The 25658-nt window shown below is 42.4% G+C and overlaps 1 protein-coding gene across 1 annotated transcript in view; it reads left to right on the plus strand.

The window, feature by feature from the left end:
- The first annotated feature begins 567 nt into the window (after positions 1-567).
- Positions 568-25658, plus strand: part of JAM2 (junctional adhesion molecule 2) — a 75281-nt gene continuing 50190 nt past the window's right edge. The window contains exon 1 of the mRNA XM_004713084.2: positions 568-1020. Within this exon, the coding sequence (XP_004713141.1) occupies positions 954-1020 (67 nt within the window). The 5' untranslated portion in view covers positions 568-953. The remainder of the gene's footprint in view (positions 1021-25658) is intronic.

Here is a 25658-nt window from a genome sequence, read left to right on the forward strand (position 1 = left end):
GTATAAAAAGTGCCAGTAGAAGTGCGGGTCCATTTTAAAGCAAGAAACAGAGCATTCATAATGAGCTTCCCTTTTACAAGCACAGTATACCAAAAATAAACCTGACAAAGGGCAGCTGTAGAGTTGTAACATGTAGAAAACTTCACAGGCAGGAATTATGTAACTGTACAGAACCATGATAAATATTTCACTACTGTCAGAAGAACTATCTCTGACACCTGGAAAAGCAAAGCCCGCAAAACACACCTTCCCTCTCCACAGAGTAAAGAGCTGAGAGCGAGAAAGCTACGAGGCTGCAGCTGCTGCTCACATCTGAGACCGCTGTCCCGCGGCGGCGGTCTGGATCGATTTTTCTCTCTGTGGGTCCGCGGAGGGCCCCAGCAACCCCCATCTTCTGGGGAGCTCTCGCCAGCCGCTTCCCCGACAATTTCCCCCAAATCTCCACCCCCAGGTTGAGCATCCAATAAGAAGTTCTGTGCCAAGGAGCGGAGGAGGCCAGGGGGTGCCGGCGGGTTGGCGCTGTACCCAGCCGCCGGCTCCGAGCCCGGGGACAGCTGGCAGCCCCGCGCCCAAGGGACACAAAGCCCATCAACCCGGCGGGGACGACGCGCGGGGCTTTCTCTTCCGCCCCGCGTGCCCCGCGCGCCCGCACTAGGACCCCGCGGACACCTCGTCCGGTTTGCACGGCCCTCCTCCTTTTACCACCATCCCCGGCTATAAAGAACAGCCGCGGACCCCTAATCCCCGGCTCGGGAAGACTGGCCGCCGAGCAACCCGCTGCGAAGGCGCTCGGGCCAGGGCAGCTTGCGATCCAGCGGGAGCCTACGGTGCCCCCCTTCTCCCCCTCTCCCCTTCTCCCGCCCCGCGGAGTACGGGGCTCCGGGCGGGTTGGGAGCGCCCCTGCAGCCTGGACCCTCGGCCTCGGAGGAGCAGCCTGCTCTGTCCCCGAGAAGATGGCGAGGGGGAGCCGCCACCGCCTCCTCCTCCTGCTGCTGCGCTACCTGGTGGTCGCCCTGGGCTGTAAGTTGCTGGGCTCCCTCCCTCCGCGCCGGCACCCCCTCCTGCCAGGACCCCGACGCCGGGGGCCCCCAGCCCCTCCGCGCCCCTCTCCGCGGTGCTCCCCAGGGCTCCGGGCGCAGGGCAGAGCCTCTGGCCGCCCGGGCCAGCTTGGGCAATCCGAGGGGCGGGCGGGACGTCGGGCAGCGGGGACCCAGGAGGCCAGCGCCCCAGGTCGTCTGGGTTCTCTTAAATGGCTTCGCTTTTACCAATCTAGTTAGAGAAGAAGATGAAGGGTCCCAGCAGCAGGTTCTTACAAAGTTGGATAAGTTTTAAAGACCCAGCGATGTAATGTGACCAGAATGCAAAACTCACTAACTCCTTACGGGATGAAAAGAACTAGATGCCATCGGGTTGATTCCGACTCACAGCCGCCCGGAGGACAGGGTGGAACTGCCCCTCTGGAGTTCGGAAACCCTTAACTCTTTACAGGATGGAAAGCTGCTTCTTTCCCCTGCAGAGCGGCTGGTGGTTTCAAACTGCCGGCCTTGTGGTTAGCAGCCCAGTACGCACGCCCCCGGGATGTGGGGATAAGATTCTACTATGGCATCGCTCGGTGGCGCCTGCCACACTTTAATGATCGGTGTCGTTTTCTTGCCTTCAGAGCGTCCCAGGGGTGCTGCCGACCCGACCCGTAAGGCACTCGGGCGCTGAGGGGGGCTGGGGAGAGTTCGGGGCTACTGCGTCCAAATGCTTCTGATTCTCTGTACCTGCAGTTTCACATTCACTTAGGGAAGCCCAGTCGGCGACTCGGCAGCCGCCGTGTCTGACGGAGACATCCTCCCGGGTGGTGTGTAGGAAGATGCTGAAGCTGAATGATCAAACAGAGGGAGGGACGAACCAAAACCAATTCCACAGGATGGTTATGAACAGGATTTTCATGGATTCTGATCTCACGAGATTTAAAAGTCCTGGGAATGTTTCGTCTTCGCTTTGCGTTAACTTTGCAGGAAAAGTGAAGGAAAGTACAATGGATGTTAAGCAATGGAGTCATGCAGTTCTCTCTCTCTTCTCTGTCTCTATCACAATGGGATATTATTGTTGCCCTACGTTGTAATACTTAAAATAACTTACTTCTTTAGTGGTGTGATCCACACCAAACGCAGTGCCATCGAGGCAATGCTGCTGATTCACAGTAGTCTAATACAATGACGGGTCTTCATGTTCCCATTGCGGAGGTGATTGCTGCTCCCCGCAACGTGATGTGAGCTGTGGCCCTCCACGGGGGAGGAAGGTGCAAGGTGTGGCCGCGGAAGGCCCTGCGCTGACCTATATTGTAGAAAGCCAAACCAGGCAGGCAAGCGCTCAGAGAAAACCAGGATATGAGTTTGAACTATCAATTGATAGCATGCAGAGCACACCATGGTGGTGGAGGTGGGGCAGTGTAAAGTAACAAGAAGGCAAGTGGTGGCACTGTAAAAAGAAAAACTGGGAAAGTTATGTATTACATTGAAATTCCTAAACTTAAAAAAAAGCCTCAGACTTTAGAATTGTCACTGATGAAAACTAGACAAAATTGTCTTATTCTGTTACTTAGAAAAAGCCAAGAGGCAAACAAAAAAAAGTTAGTGGATAGAATAAGGTCTTTTTTTAAGCATTGGGTAAATAGACTATTCTTTTACCTCTGATGCCTTTCGTGGTTTAATTTGGAAGTGTTGTAGGGATCATTTCTGTATTGTTTCTGGACACCAATAGGTCGGTTTTTGCCATTGTGTTCTGTTTAAACTATTTTAAACTTCAGGACCATTTTAGATTAACAGAAAAATGACAAAACAGTTCATTAAATTCTACGTACTCAGTTTCTTAATATTAATGTATTGATATGGTACATTAGTCACAATGAATGAAGGAGTATTGTGATAATATTAACTAAAACCCACCTTTTCTGAACATTTTCTTCACTTTTTTTACCTAATGTCCTTTATCCCAGGACGATGACATTTAGTTGTCCTGTTACCGTGGGCAACCCTGGGCTTTGATAGGTCCTCAGACTGCCCCAGTGTTTGGTGACCCTGACAGTCTCAGGAGCCCTGAGGGTGCTGTGGGCCGAGCATTAAGCTGCAAGGTCCTGGACTACAACCCAGCAACCGCTCCCTGGGAGAATGATTAGGTGTCTGCTCCCATGGAGATTTACAAAGCCTCAGAAAACTGAAGAGGGACGTTCGGCTCTGGTCTATGTAGGGTCCAAATTGACTCAGTGGCACTGGGTGTGTGTTTTTTATTATTGTCACATATTTTGAATCTCTCATTTGGGATGCCTGATGTTTTTCTCGTGATTATTGTTTCTTTGGAGGAGGACTATGGAAATGAAGTACCATTTTCCTCATCTCTCCAGAGTACAGGCTAACAACATGACTCCTCATTGGTGATGCTAAGCTTGCTCACCTGGGTGCCATGGTGCTTTCAGCTTTTCCCACTCTAACGCTTCTAATTTCTACCCGTCTCCTTACTGTGCTTTTTGAAAGAAAATCACTACAGACAGCCCTCCTCCCGCCCTTAAGATACCTCACCTCCAGAAATATTTATTTTATCTTTGGTTTGTAAACCAAAATATTTTTTATTGCTCATTAGGTGGGGGTGTACATTTCAGATGATCAGTTTTGAATTCAGCAGTTTAAATTGCTAATCAACAACCCCCTCATAGTTTACCCTTCTCTTGTTCGATTTCTCTTCTCCTCCCTGTGGATGCTTATAATCTACTTCACCTGAGCTAACTCCTCTCAAACTACTAGCCCAGGGCTCACTCACCCAACTTTTGAGATGGAAGAGCCAATTTTATTCCTCATAACAATTTAAAAAATATTCGAGAGTTATAAATATACTTCTGGAAAAAAAATGATATCACTGTTATCTGAATAGCATCCTTTAAAATTTTTATAAATGAAGCTATGATCGTTTTATTTTCATTTTCAATTTTATTTTAAATATATGGACTGTAAGAGCACATATGTGTCATGAGCCACAGTCTGCCAACCTCTGGATGCTCAAACCTATTGCTTCATCTTCTCTGGTTTGCCTTCCACTCCACCACTCTGTTCCTTTGGATACAAGTCTTTATTATGCCCCCTCCCCTTGTAACAGTGGTCTCTTATAATGTGTCCTTTTGTGATGGGCTCCAGGTCCACCAGGCCTCATGAGGCTCATGGTTGTCAACATGGTGCTTAGTGATGCATTGGATTCCATTGTGTGCACTTGCCAACATTTCTTTATCCACTTTCTCCGGACAGGCATTTAGGTTGTTTCCGTCTTCTTGCTATTGTGAACCGTGTTGTGCTGAACATGTCATATGTCTGTTCCTGTTGTGACTCTCACTTCTTTCAGGTACATACCCATCAGGGGAAGTACTGGATCTTATGGAATTTCTGTTCCCAGTGGTTTGAGGTAGAACTTTTAGGCTTTCCACAGTAGTTATACATATTTACAGTCCCATTATCTGTGTGTGAGGGTACCAGTCCCTATGCAGCCTTTCTTTCCAGCATTGACTGTTTTCTTTCTTTCTTTCAACTTGGCTGTTATTGTCAGTGTACATTTGTAGCTATTTTTGCTTTGGTTTACATCTCTCAGATAGCTAGTGCCCATAAGCATTTCTTTGTATGTTTGTTGGTGATTTGAGCGTCCTCTTTGGTGAACGGTCTGTTCATGCTCTGTGCTCATTTTCCTTGGGTTATTAATCTTTTTCTCATCAATCTGTTGCAATCTTTTATAGATTTTAGAGATTAGTCTTTTGTCAATCATTAGATTTTTTTCCCCCTCACTCTATGGGTTCTCTTTCACTCTTGATGAAGTCTTTTGATACACATAGGGGTCTTATTTTTTTAGATCGCAGCCATCTATTTTGTCCTCTATGGTTTGTGTTTCCATTATTATATTTGATAGGGTGTTTATGACCTGTACTAGGGCCCTTAAGTTAGTCTCTATTTTCTCACTGATGATCTTTATAGTTCTGAGGTGTACATTTAGGTGTTTGATCCATCTTGAGCTTATTTTTGTCCATGGAGTTCACAGGTGTGAGTCCTGTTTCATTCTTCTGTGGATAGAAATCCAATTTTGTCAGCACCATTGGTTGAAGAGACCAGGCCTATCCCGTCTGATATTTTTCAGCCTTTGTGGAGGAAGCCTGGTGGCATAGTGGTTACACATTGGGCTGCAAACTTCCAGGAATGAAACAATTAAGAGGAATGGTGTTGCATTCATTGCTGATCCTCAAGGGAAGGGTGAGACTTGCTGTTCCCGTAAAGATCTGCAGCCTCAGAAACACACTGGGGAGGTTCTGCTCTGCCCTTTAGGGTTGCTATGAGTCAGAATCAACCTGATGGAAGTGAGTTTGATTTTAAATTTAACTAATTACATACTCGCCTTTTTAATATGCCTCCCCAATATAAGGATATCATCAAACTTATCCCATTCTCTTCTTTCATTTCAGATTTTGTTTGTAAGCATTTTGTATGTATTAGTTGCCTTGAGTATTGTTTTTTGTTGTTTAAACTGAGATTTCACATACATATTGATAAAGGGAGTTCTGGTGGCACAGTGGTTATGGGCTGTAGTCCAAAAGTTTAAAACCACCCACTGAACTGCATTATAAAGATGGGGCTTTCTACTTCTGTGAACAGTTACAGGCTTGGAAACTCATGACAGTTCTGCCCTGTCCTATGAGGTCTCTGTGACTTGGCATCGAATCAATGGCAGTGAGTTTGCTTTGGCTTGGATTGATATATATGGTGCCATCAGGTACGTGTTGGACTGCTAGCTGCAAGACTGGAAGTTCAAACCCACTAGTCGCCTCGAGGAAGAACAATGACTCTGTCTGTTCCCATAAAGATTCACAGCCTCAGAAATCCTATCTAGGATTGCTGTAAGTTCTAATTGACTCAGTGGGAGTGGGCTTGGTTATTTTGGTTTTGGTATTGCTATGTGGTCATTTATTTATATTTTAGTAGATTTATATTTTTCTTTCCCACTGAAATAGAAGCTCCATAAGGAAGAGGTTTGGTTTTGTTTTTTAAATGTTTGCTCACTCTATATTTCTGTTGCTACTAGTAGATATAAAATACATACCTGTTGATTAGATGGGAGGTGTAAGATCTGGTGGAAGAAGAGCAGGGGATAGAATTAATAGTTGGGATATCAATCAACTAGCTTACTCTTAGTTGGTTGTATGTTTGTGGTATTTCCCTTTTTCTAAAAAGACATTTAAGCAGATACCTTATAAAACAATAGGCGTGAGTTTTCAGTGCTTTGGGAGTTGGGGGTAGAGAGGCATCATGCTTTTGGGATCTCTCAAAGCCAAGGAGTTGAGTGTGAAAGAGCGCAGTGCACTGCACCTGATCGTGTGCTGCCATTGACCAGCAGCTTATTCGTAGGCCCAGACTAGAACTAGGACCAGGCAATTTGGGCAATGTCTGAAATCCTCTCAAGGCTTTGGTGGAGCAGAAGACCCATGCCTCTGTGGCACAACTACCCTCAGACAGCACTCCAGGGAAGCAAGGCCAGGGAAAGCCGACCTTCTGTAAACATTCTCCAGAACACAGCAGCAAGATCAATTTGCTGAAGGACAACTGGCTCCATCCTGGCCTGCTCTCAGTTATCTGATGCACAAAGAATCCAGATGAGCTTGTGGGTGGACCTCTTGACCCTTCGGAGGGTGTGAAACAAATGACACGAGACATGAAGAAGTGAAACATGAAAACGTCAGCATACACAGAGCAGAGGGTTCTCTCTCCCCGGGGCTGCACACACTTCTTTATCCTGCTGTGTAAGCAGTTAATGAGACGAAATGGACAGGTGTCTGCTCTACGCATAGGTTCCTCTTATGGACTATTTGGCTAGAGAATATGAACTGTAGTACAGAGGTAAAAATGATTGTCTTGGTTGAAGTTATCCCACCAAAAATCTGTACAGCTTAAATTCTCAGCTCTGGGTTTGCGGAAGACTACAATATGCAGTAGGGGCCCTTAGTCCAATTTGACTCTCCACAGAGATTCAGGCTCTCTCAGTTATTTGTGACCATGACCGCCAAAGTCAAACACTTTGTCTTTTGGAAGAGTGTGTTCAGTTGCCTGGCCATCCCAGGAAGGAACAATAGAAGTGACAAAAGTAGCATGATAGGGATATAGACATACATAATCACTAATGTGATTTTAAAGTTTACAGGATTGGTTCGTGGTCCTCTGACCACCTTAGTTGGAGTATGAATCACAACCATGAGGCGTTATTACCCCAATTTCCTTTAAGGAGGAACTTTCCATCAAGGAGTTCCTGAGGGCTAGAGCGCTCCTCACTGGGATGGCCTCTACTTATAAGGGCCTTTGTAATTACATTGGGACAGCTCACATAATCTAGGATAGCCCCATCTCAAAGCCAGTTGATTAGCAACTTTAATTATGACCTGCAACCTTAATTCCTATTGTCCAAGCCACCTAACATTGTCATAGGCTCCTGGGATTAGGATATTGTCATTCATGTTTGGGAATTAATCACTTTTTCTAGTACTCAAGCAAAATCAAGACTTGGACAGCAGAAGTATATGTCATGTTAGTGACGAAGAATATGCTAGATCCGATGGAGCAACTATGACATTTACCATTCAGTTCTAATTCATGGTGATCCAAAAAGCTGGTCTCTGTGAAGAAGAGTGCAGCATCAGGATCAGAAGTCTTCTTAAAAACCTTCAATGTGCAGCCGATGCAACCTTGACTTCTGCAAGCAAGAACGACTTGAAGCACATGTTGGCGACGGTCAAGGACTGCAACCTTCCGTGTGGATTGCACTCAGCATAGAGAAAATAAAAATCCTCACAACTGGAACAGTAGACAGCATCATGATACATGGAAAAACGATTGAAGTTGTCCAGGATTTCATGTCGTTTGCATCCTTCTCAGTCAGTGGTCATGGAAGCAGTAGTCGAGAAATCAAATGCTATATTGCATTGGATATATCTGCTGCAGAAGACTAAGTTCATACTTTGCACATTCCAAGTTTCAGTCATTAGATTTTCACAGCTGCTTCTTTCTCTTTACCTTGTGTTGTGCCTCCTCAGCAAGTGAAGACCCCAAAGGGTCCTTGGAGAGGGCTGCCTGAGGGCAAGAATAGATACATCCTTGGTTGATGATCCAAAGAGAGAAATCGATGGAAACTTCATCTTTGGGAGGACCCTGCAATGGCTGTCACTGCCACCCATAGCTTTTGGTAAACTGGGTGATCAGAATATAAACTCGAACTCAAGCAACCCTCCACAAACTAGTGCTCAGACCTTCCACTCTAATACAGAGTTATATCCAATTTATTAACTCCAAGATAGAAAACGAGATTTTATCAGAAGGTGACCTCTGATAGAAAGGGAGATTGAAAGCTCCGTATGCTATCTTGATGCAGTCCCAGTTGGGGTCAGTTCACCGAGGTGATATACTTTGACATTGGAATGTAAAATGCATTTTTCCAGGAGTTGTGTACTTTCCCAGGTATTTTCCATTACTGAAGTCACAAGATAGAAATGTCCACCATAACAATCAGATAAACCACTGAGAGTAACATTCATGGTGCGTGTAACATCCTTCAGTGTCTTCATGACCTATTGAGGGGAGCTGTCCGGATGGAGGCACTCCAGGTCAAATCACCCGTGTGCGCACATCATATATCCGGTTTTGAGCAGTACACAACGTTACAAACACTTCACAGAGGTTGGGGTGAGGAACAAGGCAAAAATGTCAGGAGTCAGGCTAACTACAAACAGGAAGTAGTTATAATATCCACAAACAAACAATAGGATTCTTTTTGTAGTACCTGTTTAAAGACCTAGATACTTCCAGTGTTTTAGGCATTTCTTTTTAAATGCTTAATCGAATTTAGTTGCTCTACATGTTAAGCAAATATGCCAGCCAGGAGATGAGAGTAGAGTACCCTTTTTCAAAACTACATACACATAGGTTTTCGACTGGAGCGGTAGGTAGTAAGGGACTGAATAAAGCTCAGCATGCTAAGAGCCGGCAAGACTGTGAGGGGAAGCTGGGAGGGAACCGAGCTGGGAGCAGAGGCCAGATGGCAGAGGGCCTTGTGGGGCAGATTGGAGGTTTTGAATTTATCCTGAAGGCAAGGAGAAGCCATTGGTGGTTTTAAACACAGAATATCTCAGTCAGATTTGCATTTCAAAGAAAACAAAGGCCTGAGTATGGAGAAGGGAAGAAATGGGGGTGGAGTAGGAGCTGGCAAAAAGAGGCCAGTTAAAATGCTCTTGGAGGGTCCAAGCATTGGCTTCAGTTAACTATTTCTTATATAGTTTATTGAAACACAACCCGCATCCATATGATTGTACACATGTTCATCCAACCACAGATAGTTATTTTACGTTTGAAATACACTTAATTGGTTTTAATCTGGGATTTTTGAAAAATTAATTCTTTAAGGTATAAGGATTATTATTAATTTTAAAATCATGTGTGCTGGCAAGTGTTTGCAGCTTTTGGTTCTGCTTCTAAGTTATAAACATGTAACAGTAGTTCTTTTGCTCACTGGTTATCTTCTTTCAATATTATTCTCTTCCACACCCCTGGGCTTGTCTCCCTTTGGGATTCTCTATAGTGTTGCCAGAATTACCCTCAGGAGGGTCATTTCATTTCAAGTGGGGGAAGTGGGTAAGGAGAGGAAGGAATGGAGCGGGGTGTGTGTGTGTGTGTGTGTGTGTGTGTGTGTGTAGGGGGCGGAGCGTAGGGGGGGGGAGACAGAGTGAGAGGGTGATTGAACAGAGAGACAAAAGAGAAGCAAGAGTATATGTGCGTGTTCAAAGGAGTCTGTGTTGACAAAACTTTATTTTCTAGATATTTGGCACAGCGGATGGGTAGGAAGCATTTTCACTTGTTGAATTGCTCCTCGCCAGACTTTGTGAGCAGAGAAAGTAAGAATCACAGTGGACCTAGGCCTGTGAAAGTATTTCATGAACTGCACTGCTGGCCCCTGTGCTGACACCCAAAGTTCTGAAGAAAAATCCTGTAAGCTTGCCAGATACGAAGATCTAGTTTTTTACTGGGGGATCTTGCTCCTCTTTCTGATGCCATGGGTGTAATTTTAAAATGAACTTTTATTGGATTTTCTATCTCCCACTTTTTTCAGCAGAACCATGAGAGGACCTTGGTTGTTGTATTTTGTAAAGAGTAAGATACATAATGTTATAGGGAGGAGACTCAGACTTTTAAGTCTCTCCACTCCTTGGTTCTTGTGATGCTCGCAAGAAAGATTTCATGCGAGGGACAAAAAATTCAGACAAGAGTCAGAGATAAGGTTTGAACAGAAAGAGTTAAGTTTTTATTTTTTGGAAGGGGGACACTTTGGAAAAGTCTAAAGGGGCCCTTAGGTGGTGTAAAAGGTCCAGAAGACATAATGACAGATAGACCTTATTGTAAGGTCGAGAGACTCATTGAAGTTACGGGCCAGGTAGGTTGCAAACAGTCTGGGTGTTTATTTCTTACCTGGGTGCAGTCGGGCTGAGACAGAGCAGCACATCAACCCGAGCTCAGGAACCCATGGCCGGAGATACTGTGCAGGGATGAGGAATGGGTTTGCCCCTCCCATGGGGGGGGGGGGGGGAATAGAGGCAGAGGCTTTGTTGATCCATTGGCGTCGCAAAAGCTCCAGGGAGATCTTTTCAGTTGTCACCCTTCGTGGTTTGCTGATTCCCTTGTGGTCATCACTGTCCTTGTTGGCTCACTGGTCTCTGATTAAAGCACATTCCCTCCTGTCTGGGCAGAAATGTTTGCAGTGTCACCCGTGGTACAGGGTTCTGTTGGGTCAGCTCTGGGCCAACATGAAGGAACTTTGGTTTTTAGCAGCTTCCGGCCAGCCTTACACTCCTCGGCTAATGGTAGAGGACTTCCCACCAGAGGCTGGCTTTCTGCTAATGGCTAGTCTTCTGCAGGGTCCCTTGTCCTTTCAGGTATGCAGGGTCTGGCCCTCTATCGACCGAGAACCCCAGGCTTTATGCTATGCTTTCCCCTCAGACCTAGAAGTCAAGAAGATAGTCATTGATTTGGGGGGTTGTGTGAATACCCTGCCTTTCTTCCCCTGGCCATTTCATTATCTCCAATATCGATGAGGACATGTGTTCTCTCCTGCCCTTCACCTTCCCTTGTGCTAGAGAGGTGTGTGAGGGAGCCTGTCCCCCCTCTCTTTTGTGTTTCAGATTCCTGCCAGTTTCCTCCTACTCATCACCTCTTCTACCCTGTCATTGTCTGACTAGCTGACAATAGCCAATCTTTCTCTTTCATGGAAGACTTTTTGAGCATTCTTGCCCCCCTTTTGTCAAGTGGTCACCTGCTATTTTTAGACTAAGTTTCCCTTGCACTGTAATATTTGTTTGATGCAAATATTTGTTATATACAGTGGCCCTGGTGGTGTAGTGGTTACAGGTTGGGCTACAATTGAAATGGCAGGCAATTCAAAGCCACCAGCGGCTCCACTGGAGAAAGACTAGACTTTCTATTCCCATGAGCACATACAGTGTCACTGTGAGGGAATGACTGAGTGTGATTTTGGTTGGAGTATTGCAAAAGTGGCGGCGTGTTTTTCAGTTGTCTATATTAACTGAAACACTGCATACATATTATAAATTCAAATACAAAGAAGCTTTTAAGTGTTTGCTGGAGGGAAAAAGGAATTAAAAGATAATGGGAATTTTCTACGAACTTTTTGAAACCTGCTGTGTTAGTCTGGGTACTTTAGAGAAACAAATCCACAGAAACTCATGGATAAGAGAGAGTTTTATATAAAGGTTAAGTGCACATCAAGAAAACATCCCAACCCAGTGCTAGTGCTGCCCAAGCCTACAAGTCCATCATTAACCCATATGTCTGACACCAATCCACAAAGTCCTCCTCCATCTCACAAGACACACACTATGATGCTGACTGCAGGAGGAAAGCTGAGTTGGTGAGTGTGTAAGCATCTCAGCACTGGCAGGGGTCTCTACACGGTTGCTTCAACACCCAGGGCTGCATCAGGGTAGGTCCATGTGGCTTCTCCTCAGGGATGTCTTGCAGGAAGTGAGCCTTGCCTGCTAAAGCAGGGAACTGGCTAAGGCAGCTGCACCCTGTCCTACTGTCACAAAGCAAGAGACCTGAGAACTTGAAAGGCGAGTCTCCTCGAGCCATTTATCCCTCCACCCTTCAATTAACCGCACATGTGTTTATCGGCCAGGTTGGCACAATAAGCGTTAACTATCTCACCCCCTTGTAGCCCAAAATGTCATGAGTAAATAATAAATCTCCTTTCTAGACCTCCTGAATCCTACTGCACTGATCACATGTAACCGAGTCTTAAATTTTGTATGTGGAGATTCAGAAAAATGGAAAGCCTATAGCTGGATATATGAACTTGCCTGCATCCTTCTGCTATCGAGTTGATCCCACCCATAACGCTCCTGTAAATCTTTAAACCAACCCAACCAAACGCATTGCCATCACGTCGATTCTGATTTGTAGCACCCTTACAGGGCAGGGTGGAACTACCTCTAAGAGTTTTCGAGACCTAACTCTTCACAAGAGGAAAAAGCCCATCTTTCTCCCTTGGAGAAGCTGGTGGTTTCGAACTGCTGACTTTACAGTTAGTAAATAGTGGAACTCATGACCACTCTCCCCTCAGGGCTCCTAATAGGTGCAAAAAGCCTCATCTTTCTCCCCAAAACAATTGGTGGGTTTGAACCGCCAAAGTATGATGCATACTCAACACTGCCACCAGGGTTCCACGATGATTTCTTTAAAAATCAAAATATCTTATGTGTATGCTTCGACTTTATCCAGTAAACCAAACAATATGACCAAACTTCAAAAAGTTCATATAAAAATGGAAATAAAAGACTCCATCAATATAAGAACACTTTGTTCTAACCAATCGGCTGTCTGAGATGCTCACCCTCCCGACACAATCACTGAAGACAAAATGGGTGCATAAGCAAATGTGGTGGAGAAGGCAGATGGTACCTGGCTATTAAAAGATATAGTGTCTGGGGTCTTAAAGGCTTGAAGTTACACAAGCTGCCATTCAGCTGTGAAGCAAGTCCACATGGAAGAAGCACACTGCTGGTGTGATCATTAGGAGTCATAGGGGCCAGGTAATAGGCATCAGGAGACACATAACAAACAAAAACATATTGTTGAAAATGAGGGGGCCTGGAGCAGAGATCCAAAGCCCATCTGTAGACAATGGAACAATCTCCCCACCGAGGGCCCACAGGAAAGGAAGGGATGAGTCACTAGGGTGCAGTAAAGCATTGATGAAACACTATATTCCTCTGGTTCCTTGAGGTTTCCTCACCCCCTACTACCTCCCAGTGCTGCTTTTCAATTTAGACTAGACCGGAACATGTACACAGGTATAGAAAGGAATGGGAGCTCACAACACACAGCATCCAGGAACAGGAGTGGGAATGGTGATACCAGAAAGGTAGGGGGAAGAGAGGGAGAGGAAGGGAGAAGGGTGAGCCAATCTCAATGACTGACACATAACCATACACCCCTCTACAGAACAACAGCAAACATGGAGGAAGGGAGACAGCAGTCAGTGTGAGCGATGAAAATAATAACAATGTACAATCTATTGGGGTTAAGGGATGGGGGAAGAGCTGATACCAAGGGCTCAATAGGAAGTAAATGTCTAGAAAAGAATGAGGGCAACATATGTACAAACATGCCTGATTCAGCTGATGTATGGTTTATGATAAGAGTTGTACAAGCCCCCAATAAAATACTTTTTTAAAAACTGGAAGTAAAAGATAATAGATTTTTTTCCCCATGAAACTTTGTGAACCTCCCTTGTATTATACACAATGTTCTACACTTGCATAGAAATTTTTTTTAAATAAGCTATTTGTTATTATTAGTAATGAAACCCCATCTGAAAGCTGTCACCCTCACATCCACAGGGGCTTTTAAAGTGATATTTCCAAATGAAGATGCTCCCTTCTATTGAAAATCACACACACAAAACAGTGTAAAGGTGACATAAGAAAACAGAGCAAAATAACCTTCCCAGTCTCGGAACGGAACCATCTCAGCCGAAATCCAATTAAAAGGACCAAAGAGAAAGAGCACAGGGGCCAGGGCCTAAAGAGAAGTGACACTGGTACCAGCTCAGATTTACAGACGTGTGCAAAGGGATGCTGTTTTTAAAGGAAGCTCAAGAAGAAGTAATGTCCACAGACACAAAGGGGATGTGTCGAACTATTGAAAGTGTTTGTTTCCCAAAGTGCTCTAGAGGAACTCGGAAATAGTAATCGAGTCTGTTCAGAAGCATAACTGACACAATGGAATAAAAAATAACTCATGTTTATGTGTCCAATAATCTAAATACATAGACAGTTATACAAATTGATGAAAAGTCCAGATAAACAGTTTGAAGCCGCAGTTTCCTTGTGATTGGCCTTCTCCAAGGATCTTGGTCACAGAACAAGGCAGGATCATTTGTGCCCATGTGTGTGTGTGTGTGTGTGTGTGTGTGTGAGAGAGAGAGAGAGAGAGAGAGCGAGAGAGCGCACAGGGAACATGTATGTCATTTTACCTACACAGATTGCTTCATTTCCCAATGTCTGTTCTTCTCTGTTGCTCTTATTGTTGTCATCTTTGCCATGTGACCCAATGTTATTCCTCTCTGAACGCCTAACTGACAATGTCTTACCTCTTCTCTTCCGCCTTTTCAGTTTACCCACTTGTCAGAGCTGAAGTCTGCCGCATGCTGCCTTCCTGAAGCACTATGTATTCCCCGTTCTCTGTAGCACTTACTAGACGGTCTTTTTAGGATTTGTACATGGCCACATTCTAGATTTTGAGGGTCACGGTAGCTCACCTTTGTGTCCCTCGCATCTTGCATAGTGTGCTGTATGGTAGTTCTCTGATCACTAGATACGTAGAAATCAGTAACCTAGAGTTTAATGGGGACTGGTTTCTTAGCTTCATAAGATTGTGTGCTTTGTTAATCATAAAGAGGCCAGGATCATGTAAAGTTAATCACCTCTGGTAGGTGTGGGGAGGAGAAAGATGTAACTGCCTCCGTAGATGACGGCCTTGGGAGCCAGACCTGCCAGTTTGACTTTGTTCTGCAGGGTCCTGACAAAAAGAACACGCACACCATTTTACTCTTCCTGGAGACGTGTTGTAAAATACAGTGACTGGCCTGCCTTATAGAGTTTTAGGAAATTTCACGAATTGCCCGATGCCTTCTTTCATCACAGAAGCAGATAAGCCGCTCTTGAAGTGGTAAGCATTGATTTAAAATGCAGATAAATTAAGCCATCCCCCCTCAAAAATTGCCTAGGATCTAGAGAGTTGTGAAATCACCCTATGGAGCAGTACATGCCAAACTTTCCCCTATGGTCCAATTTCATTGTCAGTCATTTGGGACCGTAATAATCTAAGTCCCACAACAAGTAATAGTTTATAAAAGGAGATAAAAGCCTAGGATATGATGTTGAGTTCCAGCCCAAACATGGTTTTTCTCTGCGTTCTCGTGCAGTAATCATAGTATCTCATAACCCGTGATTTATAGCACCTGTCCATTAACCCTGAAATGAATGTTCCTGAATCCCAGTGATTCATCTTCATAGTCTAGCATTATGCAAATGCCATGACTCCTCAGGGTCATCAGAATCTCAGCTCCAGTATACTGCTTCTCCATAAGCGTTGCATGAGAATGTTGGCATGCTGGAAATGCATTGTTTAGAGAAGACTTGCTCACAGTGTTTGATTACATATTCTACTTTCTTGCCAGTGTTTTCCAAATGCACAATTTTGTGTATATCCTTTTTTTGAACAGCACTTGCTCCAATATAAAACTTTTATCAAAAATCCTTTTATTTTGTATCAGTATATTATATTCATTATAAAATACATAAAATATATAAGAAAATGAATGAGATAGTGGAAAAAACAAACCAGCAATAATACCCAGGAAGACCCTTGGTGTTAGGCTTGTCTGACATTAAAACATTTTATTAGGCCTCTTTCATTAAGATCAATGCAATAGGATTGGTACATGAGACAGACAGGTCAATGGAAGAGAATATAAAGTCTAAAAATCGACCCAAGTTCATTTGAAAATTTAATGTCATAAGGGTAGTATTGCAGTCAGATTATAATATATGTTATACTGACTGGATTGTCATTTGGGAGAACATCTCCCTCTATACACTCTGTGCACATGAGGTTAAATTCCAAATGAACCTGATGTCTGAATGTAAAGATAGATAGGTAGATAGATAATGTTGTTGTAAGTTACCATCAACTCTATTTCAACTCGTAGCAACCCTGTGTTAGGCCACGTTGACTAGAGAAACAAATCCAATGACACTCGGGTGTAAGAAAGAGCTTTACATCAAGAACTAATTGTATATTGAGGAAACATACCACCCCAGTCCAGATTAGTATATGTCTGGTACTAGTTCATAAATCCCTTGTTAGACTCCCGAAGCCAAATGCAATGATGCAGAAGGCAGGATCATCACGAACTGGTGGGTACAAATTCTTGTGGATCCAATGGTGGTGGACACATCTGCAGGACTCTGGAAGGTCTCCGAGAGACTCGATGGCCGGAGGGTGAAAGCAGAGAGAGAGGAGGAGGCTCTCAGGAGGTCAAGCCCAGGAGGTACCACCAGGCTGTGACCTGATTGACAGGCTAGACTCCACCTTACACTTCAAGTTGACACAAAATTTTGTAACTATCACAAATCCCCTTAGGGTTTTTTGGGCTATAATATTTATGGGAGCAGAACGCCAGTTCTTTCTCCCATGTGGCATTTAACTAACCCACCCCCATAAGCTCTTTTTGTTGTAAAGCACCATACTTACTGCTTTCAAGTTGATCCACTCAAAATGACCCAATATAACTGCTTCTCTGTGTTTCTGAGGCTATAAATCTTTACAGAAGAAAATCCCACCTTTCTTCCATGGGTGGCTGGTGAGTTCAAACTGTTGACCTTTCAGTTAGCAGCCTAATGTGTAACCCCTACACCACCAGGGCTCCTACAAGGATGGCTGGATGGATGGATAAAACTATACCCCTGTGGTAGTCATTTCTTTTGGAAGAAACAATACCAGATTATTGCTAAGGAGTTGGAGTTTAAAGATATCCAACTATGCCAAGATGCTGTTCTTCTCCATGTTGCCCCTTGAATATATTTCCTCAGGTACCTAGGTTCTGCTACTCATGGAAATATTCCACAAAATCTCACAAAACTTGGAGAAAATGTTTCACGTGGTGGTGGTGCTGTTCAGTCATAGACCGGGAAGTCCCAGATTAGGAAGAGGAGAGCCAAATTCAGGGTCCAGAGCCAGAAGCCAAAAATGTCCAAAAGTCACAGCAGATCTTGCTTCTACCAATGCTCAGTCAAGAAATAGGGGTGTGGCTTTCCAGGTGAGTTACTGTGTTTGAACTGTATCGTGATACCAGTGTATATACAAGGCAAACAAAGGATGGTGCCTTAAATCCCACTTCTGTGAAGACAGCATGAAAGAAAACCCCAAGGAAACAAAGGCTATGGTTTGATTCACGTCCATAATCCAGGGTCATAATATATCACATCAGGAACTATGGGTAAAAGGGCCACATGAATGAACATCCCACAGAGGACAACATACAAAGTATGAATGCATTCTCCTATAAGATGGCTATTGGAGATAGGGGGACATCTCAACTCATAAACAAGGAAAAGACTGATGTTTTGACTAAAACTGGAATGATTACATGGAAAACAAAACAAGACACCATAAACCAATCATGAGATAAATGACTATACGGCAAAATAAATGTGCCATTTAAAGTTTCTGCTAACCTCCCAGTGTTAATTTCTTACAATTTTAAATAAAGAGCAATTTAGACAGCGATTGCCTGTGATATACAAAAAGCCCTTAAGATATGAAAGGAAATACAATGCAAACCACAAAATAGAAAAATGGTCCAGAAAAGAATAGGACTCCCAGAAGAAAAATGGAAATGGTTCTTAAATATGAAGCTTGGCTCAACATAAATTAAAATGCAAAATAGAACTTAGCCCAGAGCAGCTCCTCACCACCACACCAGCAAGACCCCTTTATTTCCTCGCTGTACAATCAGTGACGCGGTCTGGAGACAGATGCTCTCAAAAGCTGCCACTGGGGCTGTGCAATGGTGCGACCACATTGGAAGGCAATTTTGCAGTGTAGAAAAAATAACACATCAGCCTTTTACCCACCCACCCCCACTACTGGGAGCCTGTACAAAATTTTATTTACAGTATAATGTGTATATAGTATTATTCATTTAAAAATTATTTGTTAAGAAATGATGGGAACCTATCAAATACCTACCAACATGGATTGACTGAATATAGTAATGTAGAAATATTCAGTATAGTTATAAACAGCAATTATGAGACATTTAGGATATTGCAAGTGAAAAAAAGCAACATAAGATAACAGGCTGTATTTCTTGAAAACAAATGGAAAAAATGAGCCAACTTTTAGATCAAGTCAGCGATCTGAGTACAGGACTAACTCATCCTCATCTGAGTTTAAAACAGTATTTCACTGAACAGTAGAATGTATTTTAAGGAATAATAATTTGCCACAAACACATTATGAATTTCAGAAGCCTGAAATATTGTTTTTATTATATTTGAAACTGTTTGTACGTTGTAGGATAATGCAAATCAGTAATTAATATATTTAGAAAATACAGTTTTCAGTATTGGGGAAAATGCATGCAAACATAAATTCAAAAAAGTGAAGTGAAAATTCTATAATGTCATATTTGTGTTAGAAACAGTTTAAACTCATCATGCATTTTTTTTCCTTTTTAAACAACATGGTTCCTCCCTTTTCCCAATAAAAAAGAAATGGCAAGTTTTTGACAGCTTTACTAACATGAAAAATATTCTCAAGATCAGAGCTTGTTTGCATTCCCTTTGGTAGCTGCAAGTTAGTGAGTGAGTCTGCTCCCAGGTCTTGTCAGCCCATTCCCCTGCCTGTTAGCTCAGGCAGTCATTGTGGCCAAGGAAACTAGAGGAAATTGCTATTGCTAAATCACACAACGGCTCTGCTTCTGCTTAACACTTTTTATGTCTATTACTGAAAGCACATCACGTGGCCAGTAGAAATGGGGTGGGGCACTGCACTCTGCCTGCCAGGAGGTCCCTGTAAATCATATGCTACCGAGTGAGAAGGGAGTGAGTAGGTGGCAGTAAGAATGTGACCCATCCTACCACCTCACAGCAGCGAGCATACAGAGGTGGTGAGCTCTAACACGATTATTCCACACTACAGGAGATCAAGACTCTTTGGAGGGGCAGTTGATTCTCTGTTGAAGGCTACAGATGCATATAAAGGGGCAGGCTGCAAACAGCCCATGGACAAACGGACTTGAAAGAAACACAGAGGCAATGGGATTAATGATGCTATATTGTGAGGATTGAAATCAATGACGTGTAACAAGGGATGTATGATTTGTTGAAAGGAAAACTGATCTGCTCTGTAAACAACCCAATTCACCATAAAACATGTAAAAATGGTGGAATTTTTCCTTGAACTTTTTGAATCTCCTTTTACATAAAAATTCATATATATACCTGATTTTTTGTATGTTAAGCTCCCTATATATAAAATTACATATATATGCATACATATACAGACATATACATAGAGAAAAAGAAAATTAATACACTTAGGCCATTTTACTGTACCAGAAAGCAAATTAGCTCTTACAGACTAATAAGTTTGTGGCCAAAAGACATAGGCATTGGCATTAAAAGGTTTTCTTTTGCCAAAATGGAAGGACTTGAAAATCAAAACCATTAATACCATTGAAAGAAAGATGTTGACTTGCTTCAGAAATGCATCAATTATGAAAATACTGAAGGGAGAAGGAAAGTCAGTAAAACAGAAATCATCACCACTGTCTGATGACATTGGAAGTAGCTGGGTCCGCAGAGAAGAGGAAGCCCCTCAGCCAGACGGATTGACAGCAGTGGCTCAGGGCCAGACACTGTTTCTTTTCTCCTATAAGCAGGATAGCTATGGGTCGGAGCAGACTCAGTGACGTCTAACACCACCACCACCTACAAGGTCACTTATTCCTTACTCTGACATTTAGCCATCAAAACACAGAGCAGTTTTTCTTTGACTAACTTTTGTGTGTAAACACATAGCCTTAGATGATGAAAATTTTTCTTTACAAAATTGCAACGAGTAAATGTGCAAAAGTTAGTAATAGAAGATATAATATGAATCCAATATAATAATCTATCAGCATGTAATTGAATCTATCTACAATCTATCAGCATGTAATTGAATCAGGATATGATTTTTAATGGGTAAAAACATTAGACAAAGTGTTGATAGAAACTTTACAATAGGAAAGTTCATTGTTATCACCTGAAACAACGGATTAATATTAACATCATGAAAAGTTGGGCAAATACAGTGATGTAACAGAAAGCATACAGCAGTCCTATTCTTCCCACCCCTTAAAAAAATAAAAGGGAAGGGGGGTGTAGAAAGGGGGAATTGATCACAGGGAGCTACATATAACCTCTTCTCTGGGGGATGGGCAACAGAGGGGTAGGTGAAGGGAGACGCCGGACAGTGTAATATAAGATATAATAATAATTTATAAATTATCAAGGGTGCATGGGGGAGGGGGACAGAGGAAGGGGGAGAGGGGGAAAAAAGGAAAATGAGCTGATTCCGGGAACCCAAGAGGCAAGCGAATTTTGGGAATGATGAGGGCAACAAATGTATAGATGTGCTCTACACAATTGATCTATGTATTGTGATGAATTTTATGAGCCCCAATAAATTGATTTAAAAAAAAAAAAGCTTGAAGTGAATCAAGCCTATAGGCAAGTGTACTTCTGTTTACCAGAGGGTAGATAGATAAATTAGATAGAAGCACATGGATAAATTCAGTGCCTCATTCTCCAGGATGACTGGCGAGATTTCTCCCAAAAGCAAATATACTGGGATGGGAAGAAAAAACATGGAGAGGGAAAAGCGGCAAGATAGCTCTAGATTAAAACCAAACGAACAGAAACTTAAGAGACAAATATAATGCTGAGGTGTGGTTTGGGTCCTGGTTAAACAAATTAACTCTAAATATACATCAGAAATCTGACAGTGGCTTGAAAGCTATATGGTACCAAATTAGTATTTATACTTTTGGCCATTGTTTTCTGGTGGTGTAGCTCTAGATCTTGGTTTTTTTAGTGATACTTACTCAAGTGAAGAACATTATTTCATGTCTGTGAGTTGTTTTAAAGTTCACTGATAACAATGAAGAATTGTCTGACCTTTTGCTTGACTCTTAATGTTTAGGTGAAATCCATACAAATGACTTACAAAAAAACCCCAAAGGAGATGAAGTAAATGTGGCAAAATCATTGTAACTATTGAATATGGGTGATGAGCATATGGGATTTATTGCACTATTTTGTCTATTTTTATGTATATTTGTAATTTTCATAATAAAAACTGTTAGAAGTTATTTTTAAAAAACAGGAAAAGAGAGAAGAAGGTGACAAATATATAGAAATTCTATCATCTATTTTCTGCACCTCTCTGGGTTTTGAACCTTCCACCTTAGAGTTGACTAGATTAGAGAGAAAATAAATTGACCAAGGTGAGTCTATGAAACATCAAAATATCTCCACTCTTAAGCTCTGTACCTTAACCAAAGTAGACAGTATAATAAAAACAAATTCTGTTTGTTCTGTACTAGCTGAAAAAATGAAAGTGAGTTTAAAAACCTGCCATTAATTATAGCTGCAAGACCCTAGGTTATACACCAAAGTCTATTAGTAAATCCAATATATACAGTTGCATTCGTCCCCCTCTCACCCCTATGATGTATCATGGACCTTTCAGTTCATTTCTTGTGAAAGGAACTTGAATATTTTATTCCCTAAAATGTAAAAATATCTACTGTATGAGTGCCTGTCACGTTCACAGATGGATGGGAAGAAAAAAATGAATATAAAAGAGAGAGAAAATTGACTAAAACTCCTAAAAAATTTATAAACGATCCTCTTGCAGTTGTTTAAGAGACTGATAAGCCAAGTATTTCTCATCAGCCTTCTTGCTTTCCCAACCACACACAGGAATACTTTTGGCTTCTATTGGAAAGGTATAAGCATTCACCTTGTTACCTCAAGGACACTTTAAAATTGCTCATTCCATTTTAAATCCCACATGATTCAATTTTCCAATTTCTATAAAGACTCCAAAGCTCAGAGCAGTCTCTGGAGAAGTCACTGGCTGTGGGGAAAGAATGGAAGAAGTGGAGCCATTTAGCGGCCAATTCAGAAGCAGCCTCCGGTGTGTTAAACGGCAGATGTATACTCTCACTGTGGTAATTTTATCTCAGAGCTGTTTCTATGCTACATAACACGCCCTAAGTACACTGTAAATTCCTAAGCAAGAGAATGTAGCTGCTAAGAGATGAAGACGTTTCACTTCACCTCTTACTCCGTAATCTCTTAGTTTGGAGTAGAACAAGATAGCATCATAACCCTCTAATTGAATTATATAGATTCAGAGTTCAAATCGTTTGAACAGTTCTGTTTGCTTTATGTGTATCATGTTATAAATTTGGCTACATATCTTTAATGGTGAGGTAGTAAGTTAATCCTGTCTCCTAACAAGGCAATAGCACAGATTAGAAATTTCCCAGGGCTTCTGAAGCTATGTCTTCATTGGTGCAAACAGCTCCATCTTTCTCCTGAAGAGTGACTAATATGTTCAAAGGGTTGCCCACTTTTAACAAAGACACTAAAGTCTAATGAGTAATGATGAGATCAGTCAAAACTGGAATGGTGAGTGGGCATTTTTAATCACTAGGACAAAAGAAGACTAGTAATTTGGGGCATGGGCTACCAAAACACTTCTTTCTTAAGTAAAGTTATTTCATCAATATGTGTGTTCATTGTAAATGTGTCTTCCCAAAGGACAATGGGATTTCACCATATTCCTGAAAGAGTATCAGAGTCATCTTCCCACGTTCGCTCAGAAACAGAGAGTGAGATGGTGGGAGAAATTACCTTCACTTTTTATTATTTTTATTATTATGATTGAAATGCATACAACAAAACTTGCCAACTCAACAGTCTTTATCCATATAATTTTTAGACGCGACATTGATTGCATTCATTATGCTGTACAACTTCACCGCTCACCACTGTCAAGTCAGTGCCGACTCATGGTGACCCTGTAGGACAGGCCAGGGAACAACTGGCCTTGTGCGTCTCCAACACTGTAACTCTTTACAGGAATAGAAAGGCCCGTCTTTCTCCAGCCGAGCAACGGGTGGTTTCAATCTGCTGATCTTACGGATCACAGCCCAGTTTCCAACCACTATGCCACCAGTTCCCCAAACTTCACTACTGGCCTTTACAAAATTATTCCACTTCCATTACCAGAAACTCCATGTTTGCTAAACAACAATTTTCTCATTACCTCTTCCCTTCCTACCCATATAACAATTGTGAATTTTGGTCTTTATATAGTTGGCTGTTTCATGCACGTGGGATCATACGTTTGTCCTTTTCTGACTACCTTATATCTTATGGTAATGTTTTCAAGGTTGGGCAAGGGCTAGCATGGACCAAGGACTTCATTTCTTTCTGACCAAATTCTACTTTAATCGATGGATTTTGTTGTATTTTTAATATGTACTGTCAATTGAACTTCTGTTAAATTTGTAAGATGAATGACCATGTAAAATAGCTGCACTGGATGTGCAAAGCATCTCCTTATATATTAACTCATCAATGTTAAATTATGTTTACTCACAGGAAGCAAAAAATATGACAAATAAAGTAGAAAATAGGATCAAGACTGAAACTGAGTAAATTTTGCTTTTAAATGTGTGCCTTTAGAAAGGTTTTAAATTTTACTTGGGTCTTGTCTTCTTTATAAATTGACAGATTGATTTAATGATTGTCTTTTATACCTTAACATTTTGACTGGAAAATGTTTTTTACTATTTTATATGTAACTGAGAACATGTCTTAATTCTATACTGCTTCTTTCAGAGTTCTTATTGCTTAGAACACAGCACTTGTTTGGGGAAGGAATAAGGAATGGCCTCTGAATGGCTTGCTGTTCATGGAGTTGATTGTATATTATACCAGAGAGTTTCTTTTTGGTGCAGTAACAACAGAACATTTCTGGTAGTTTTGAAAAGTGAAGCAGCATGCCAAATATGGCAGACTGGCCGATATGGTATAGGTGCTAGTGACACTGCAGCTTTAGACATAGGGCTGCCAACCACACGGTTGTTAGTTCAAAACCACCAGCAACTTTGTGATAGAAAGATGAGACTGTTTGCTCCCATAAAGATTTTCATTCTCTGAAACCTTATAGAGGGTTACTGTGAGTCCAGCCAACCCTATAGAAGTGGGTTTATCCAATAGAGAGGTCTACGGGGCCGGCCCCAATCCCAACTATGGGACAACCCTCCTCCCCCCAAAAAGAATTCACTTCAGAGGACAGCACTAAAGCTACAGCTCAGGGAGAGGGGCATGTCAGATTAGGGCACAAAGGAGTGAACAAAGGGGGAGGAAGAGAGAGTGGAACACATCCTGGCCCACCAAGCCCTGAGGACAATATTCCTGATCAGAGCAGCTGATGGTCCGAGAGGACCATAGGGCCGACCCCCACCATGAGATACGATGTCCTCACTGACCCATAGCACCATGAGGGACAACACTGGAGACACAGTGCTGGAATTGTGCCAGATCTGACTCCACCACCCTGGGGCAAAACACCAAGGGCATGCAACAGAGCAGCAAGGGGAGCAAAGCAATGAAGTCCCCAAGAAATACCAAAAGTAGACGAGGCAGCCAGCACATAGAACCCCATCAGACCCAACCGGAAAACACTTCTAAGTGTCAACAAACAGACCTGGAACTATTTATAGTCTTTTCTTTGTCATTGTTTTGTTGTTGTTGCTGTTGTTTTGGGGTTTTATTTTGTTGCTTTGTTATGCTCTGTCTTGTTTTTGTGCTTATTGTTGTCTCTACATGTCTATCTAGATCAGTGGTTCTCAACATGTGGGTCGTGACACCTTTGGGGGTCAAATGACCCTTTCACAGGAGTCGCCTAAGACCATCGGAAAACACAAATATTTCACAATATATAATTACATATTATTTTGTGATGAATCACCATGCTTTAATTATGTTTAATTATGTTCAATTTGTAACAATGAAAATACATCCTGTAAATCAGATATTTGCATTATGATTCATAACAGTAGCAAAATTACAATTATGAAGTAGCAATGAGAATATTTTATGGTTAGGAGTCATCATGACATGAGAACTGTATTAAAAGGTTAAAACATTAGGAAGGTTGAGAACCACTGATCTAGATAGATCGGAAGGATAAACAATCTGGAGGAGAAAACAATGGGACTGATGGTTCTTGGGGGACACGGGAGAGGGGTAGGGGAAAGGAATGGGGTGTCAACCAACCCAGGGACAAGGGAATAAGTATTCTAAAATCAATGGCAAGGAGGATATAGGATACCTGGTGGGGCTTGATCAAGGGCAATGTAACTGAGGAATTACTGAAACCTGAATGAAGGCTGAACATTAT

The sequence above is a fragment of the Echinops telfairi genome, unplaced genomic scaffold (genome assembly GCF_000313985.2).
Source record: "Echinops telfairi isolate 266 unplaced genomic scaffold, ASM31398v2 ScPeMD7_7469;HRSCAF=8507_0, whole genome shotgun sequence".
Taxonomy (NCBI): domain Eukaryota; kingdom Metazoa; phylum Chordata; class Mammalia; order Afrosoricida; family Tenrecidae; genus Echinops; species Echinops telfairi.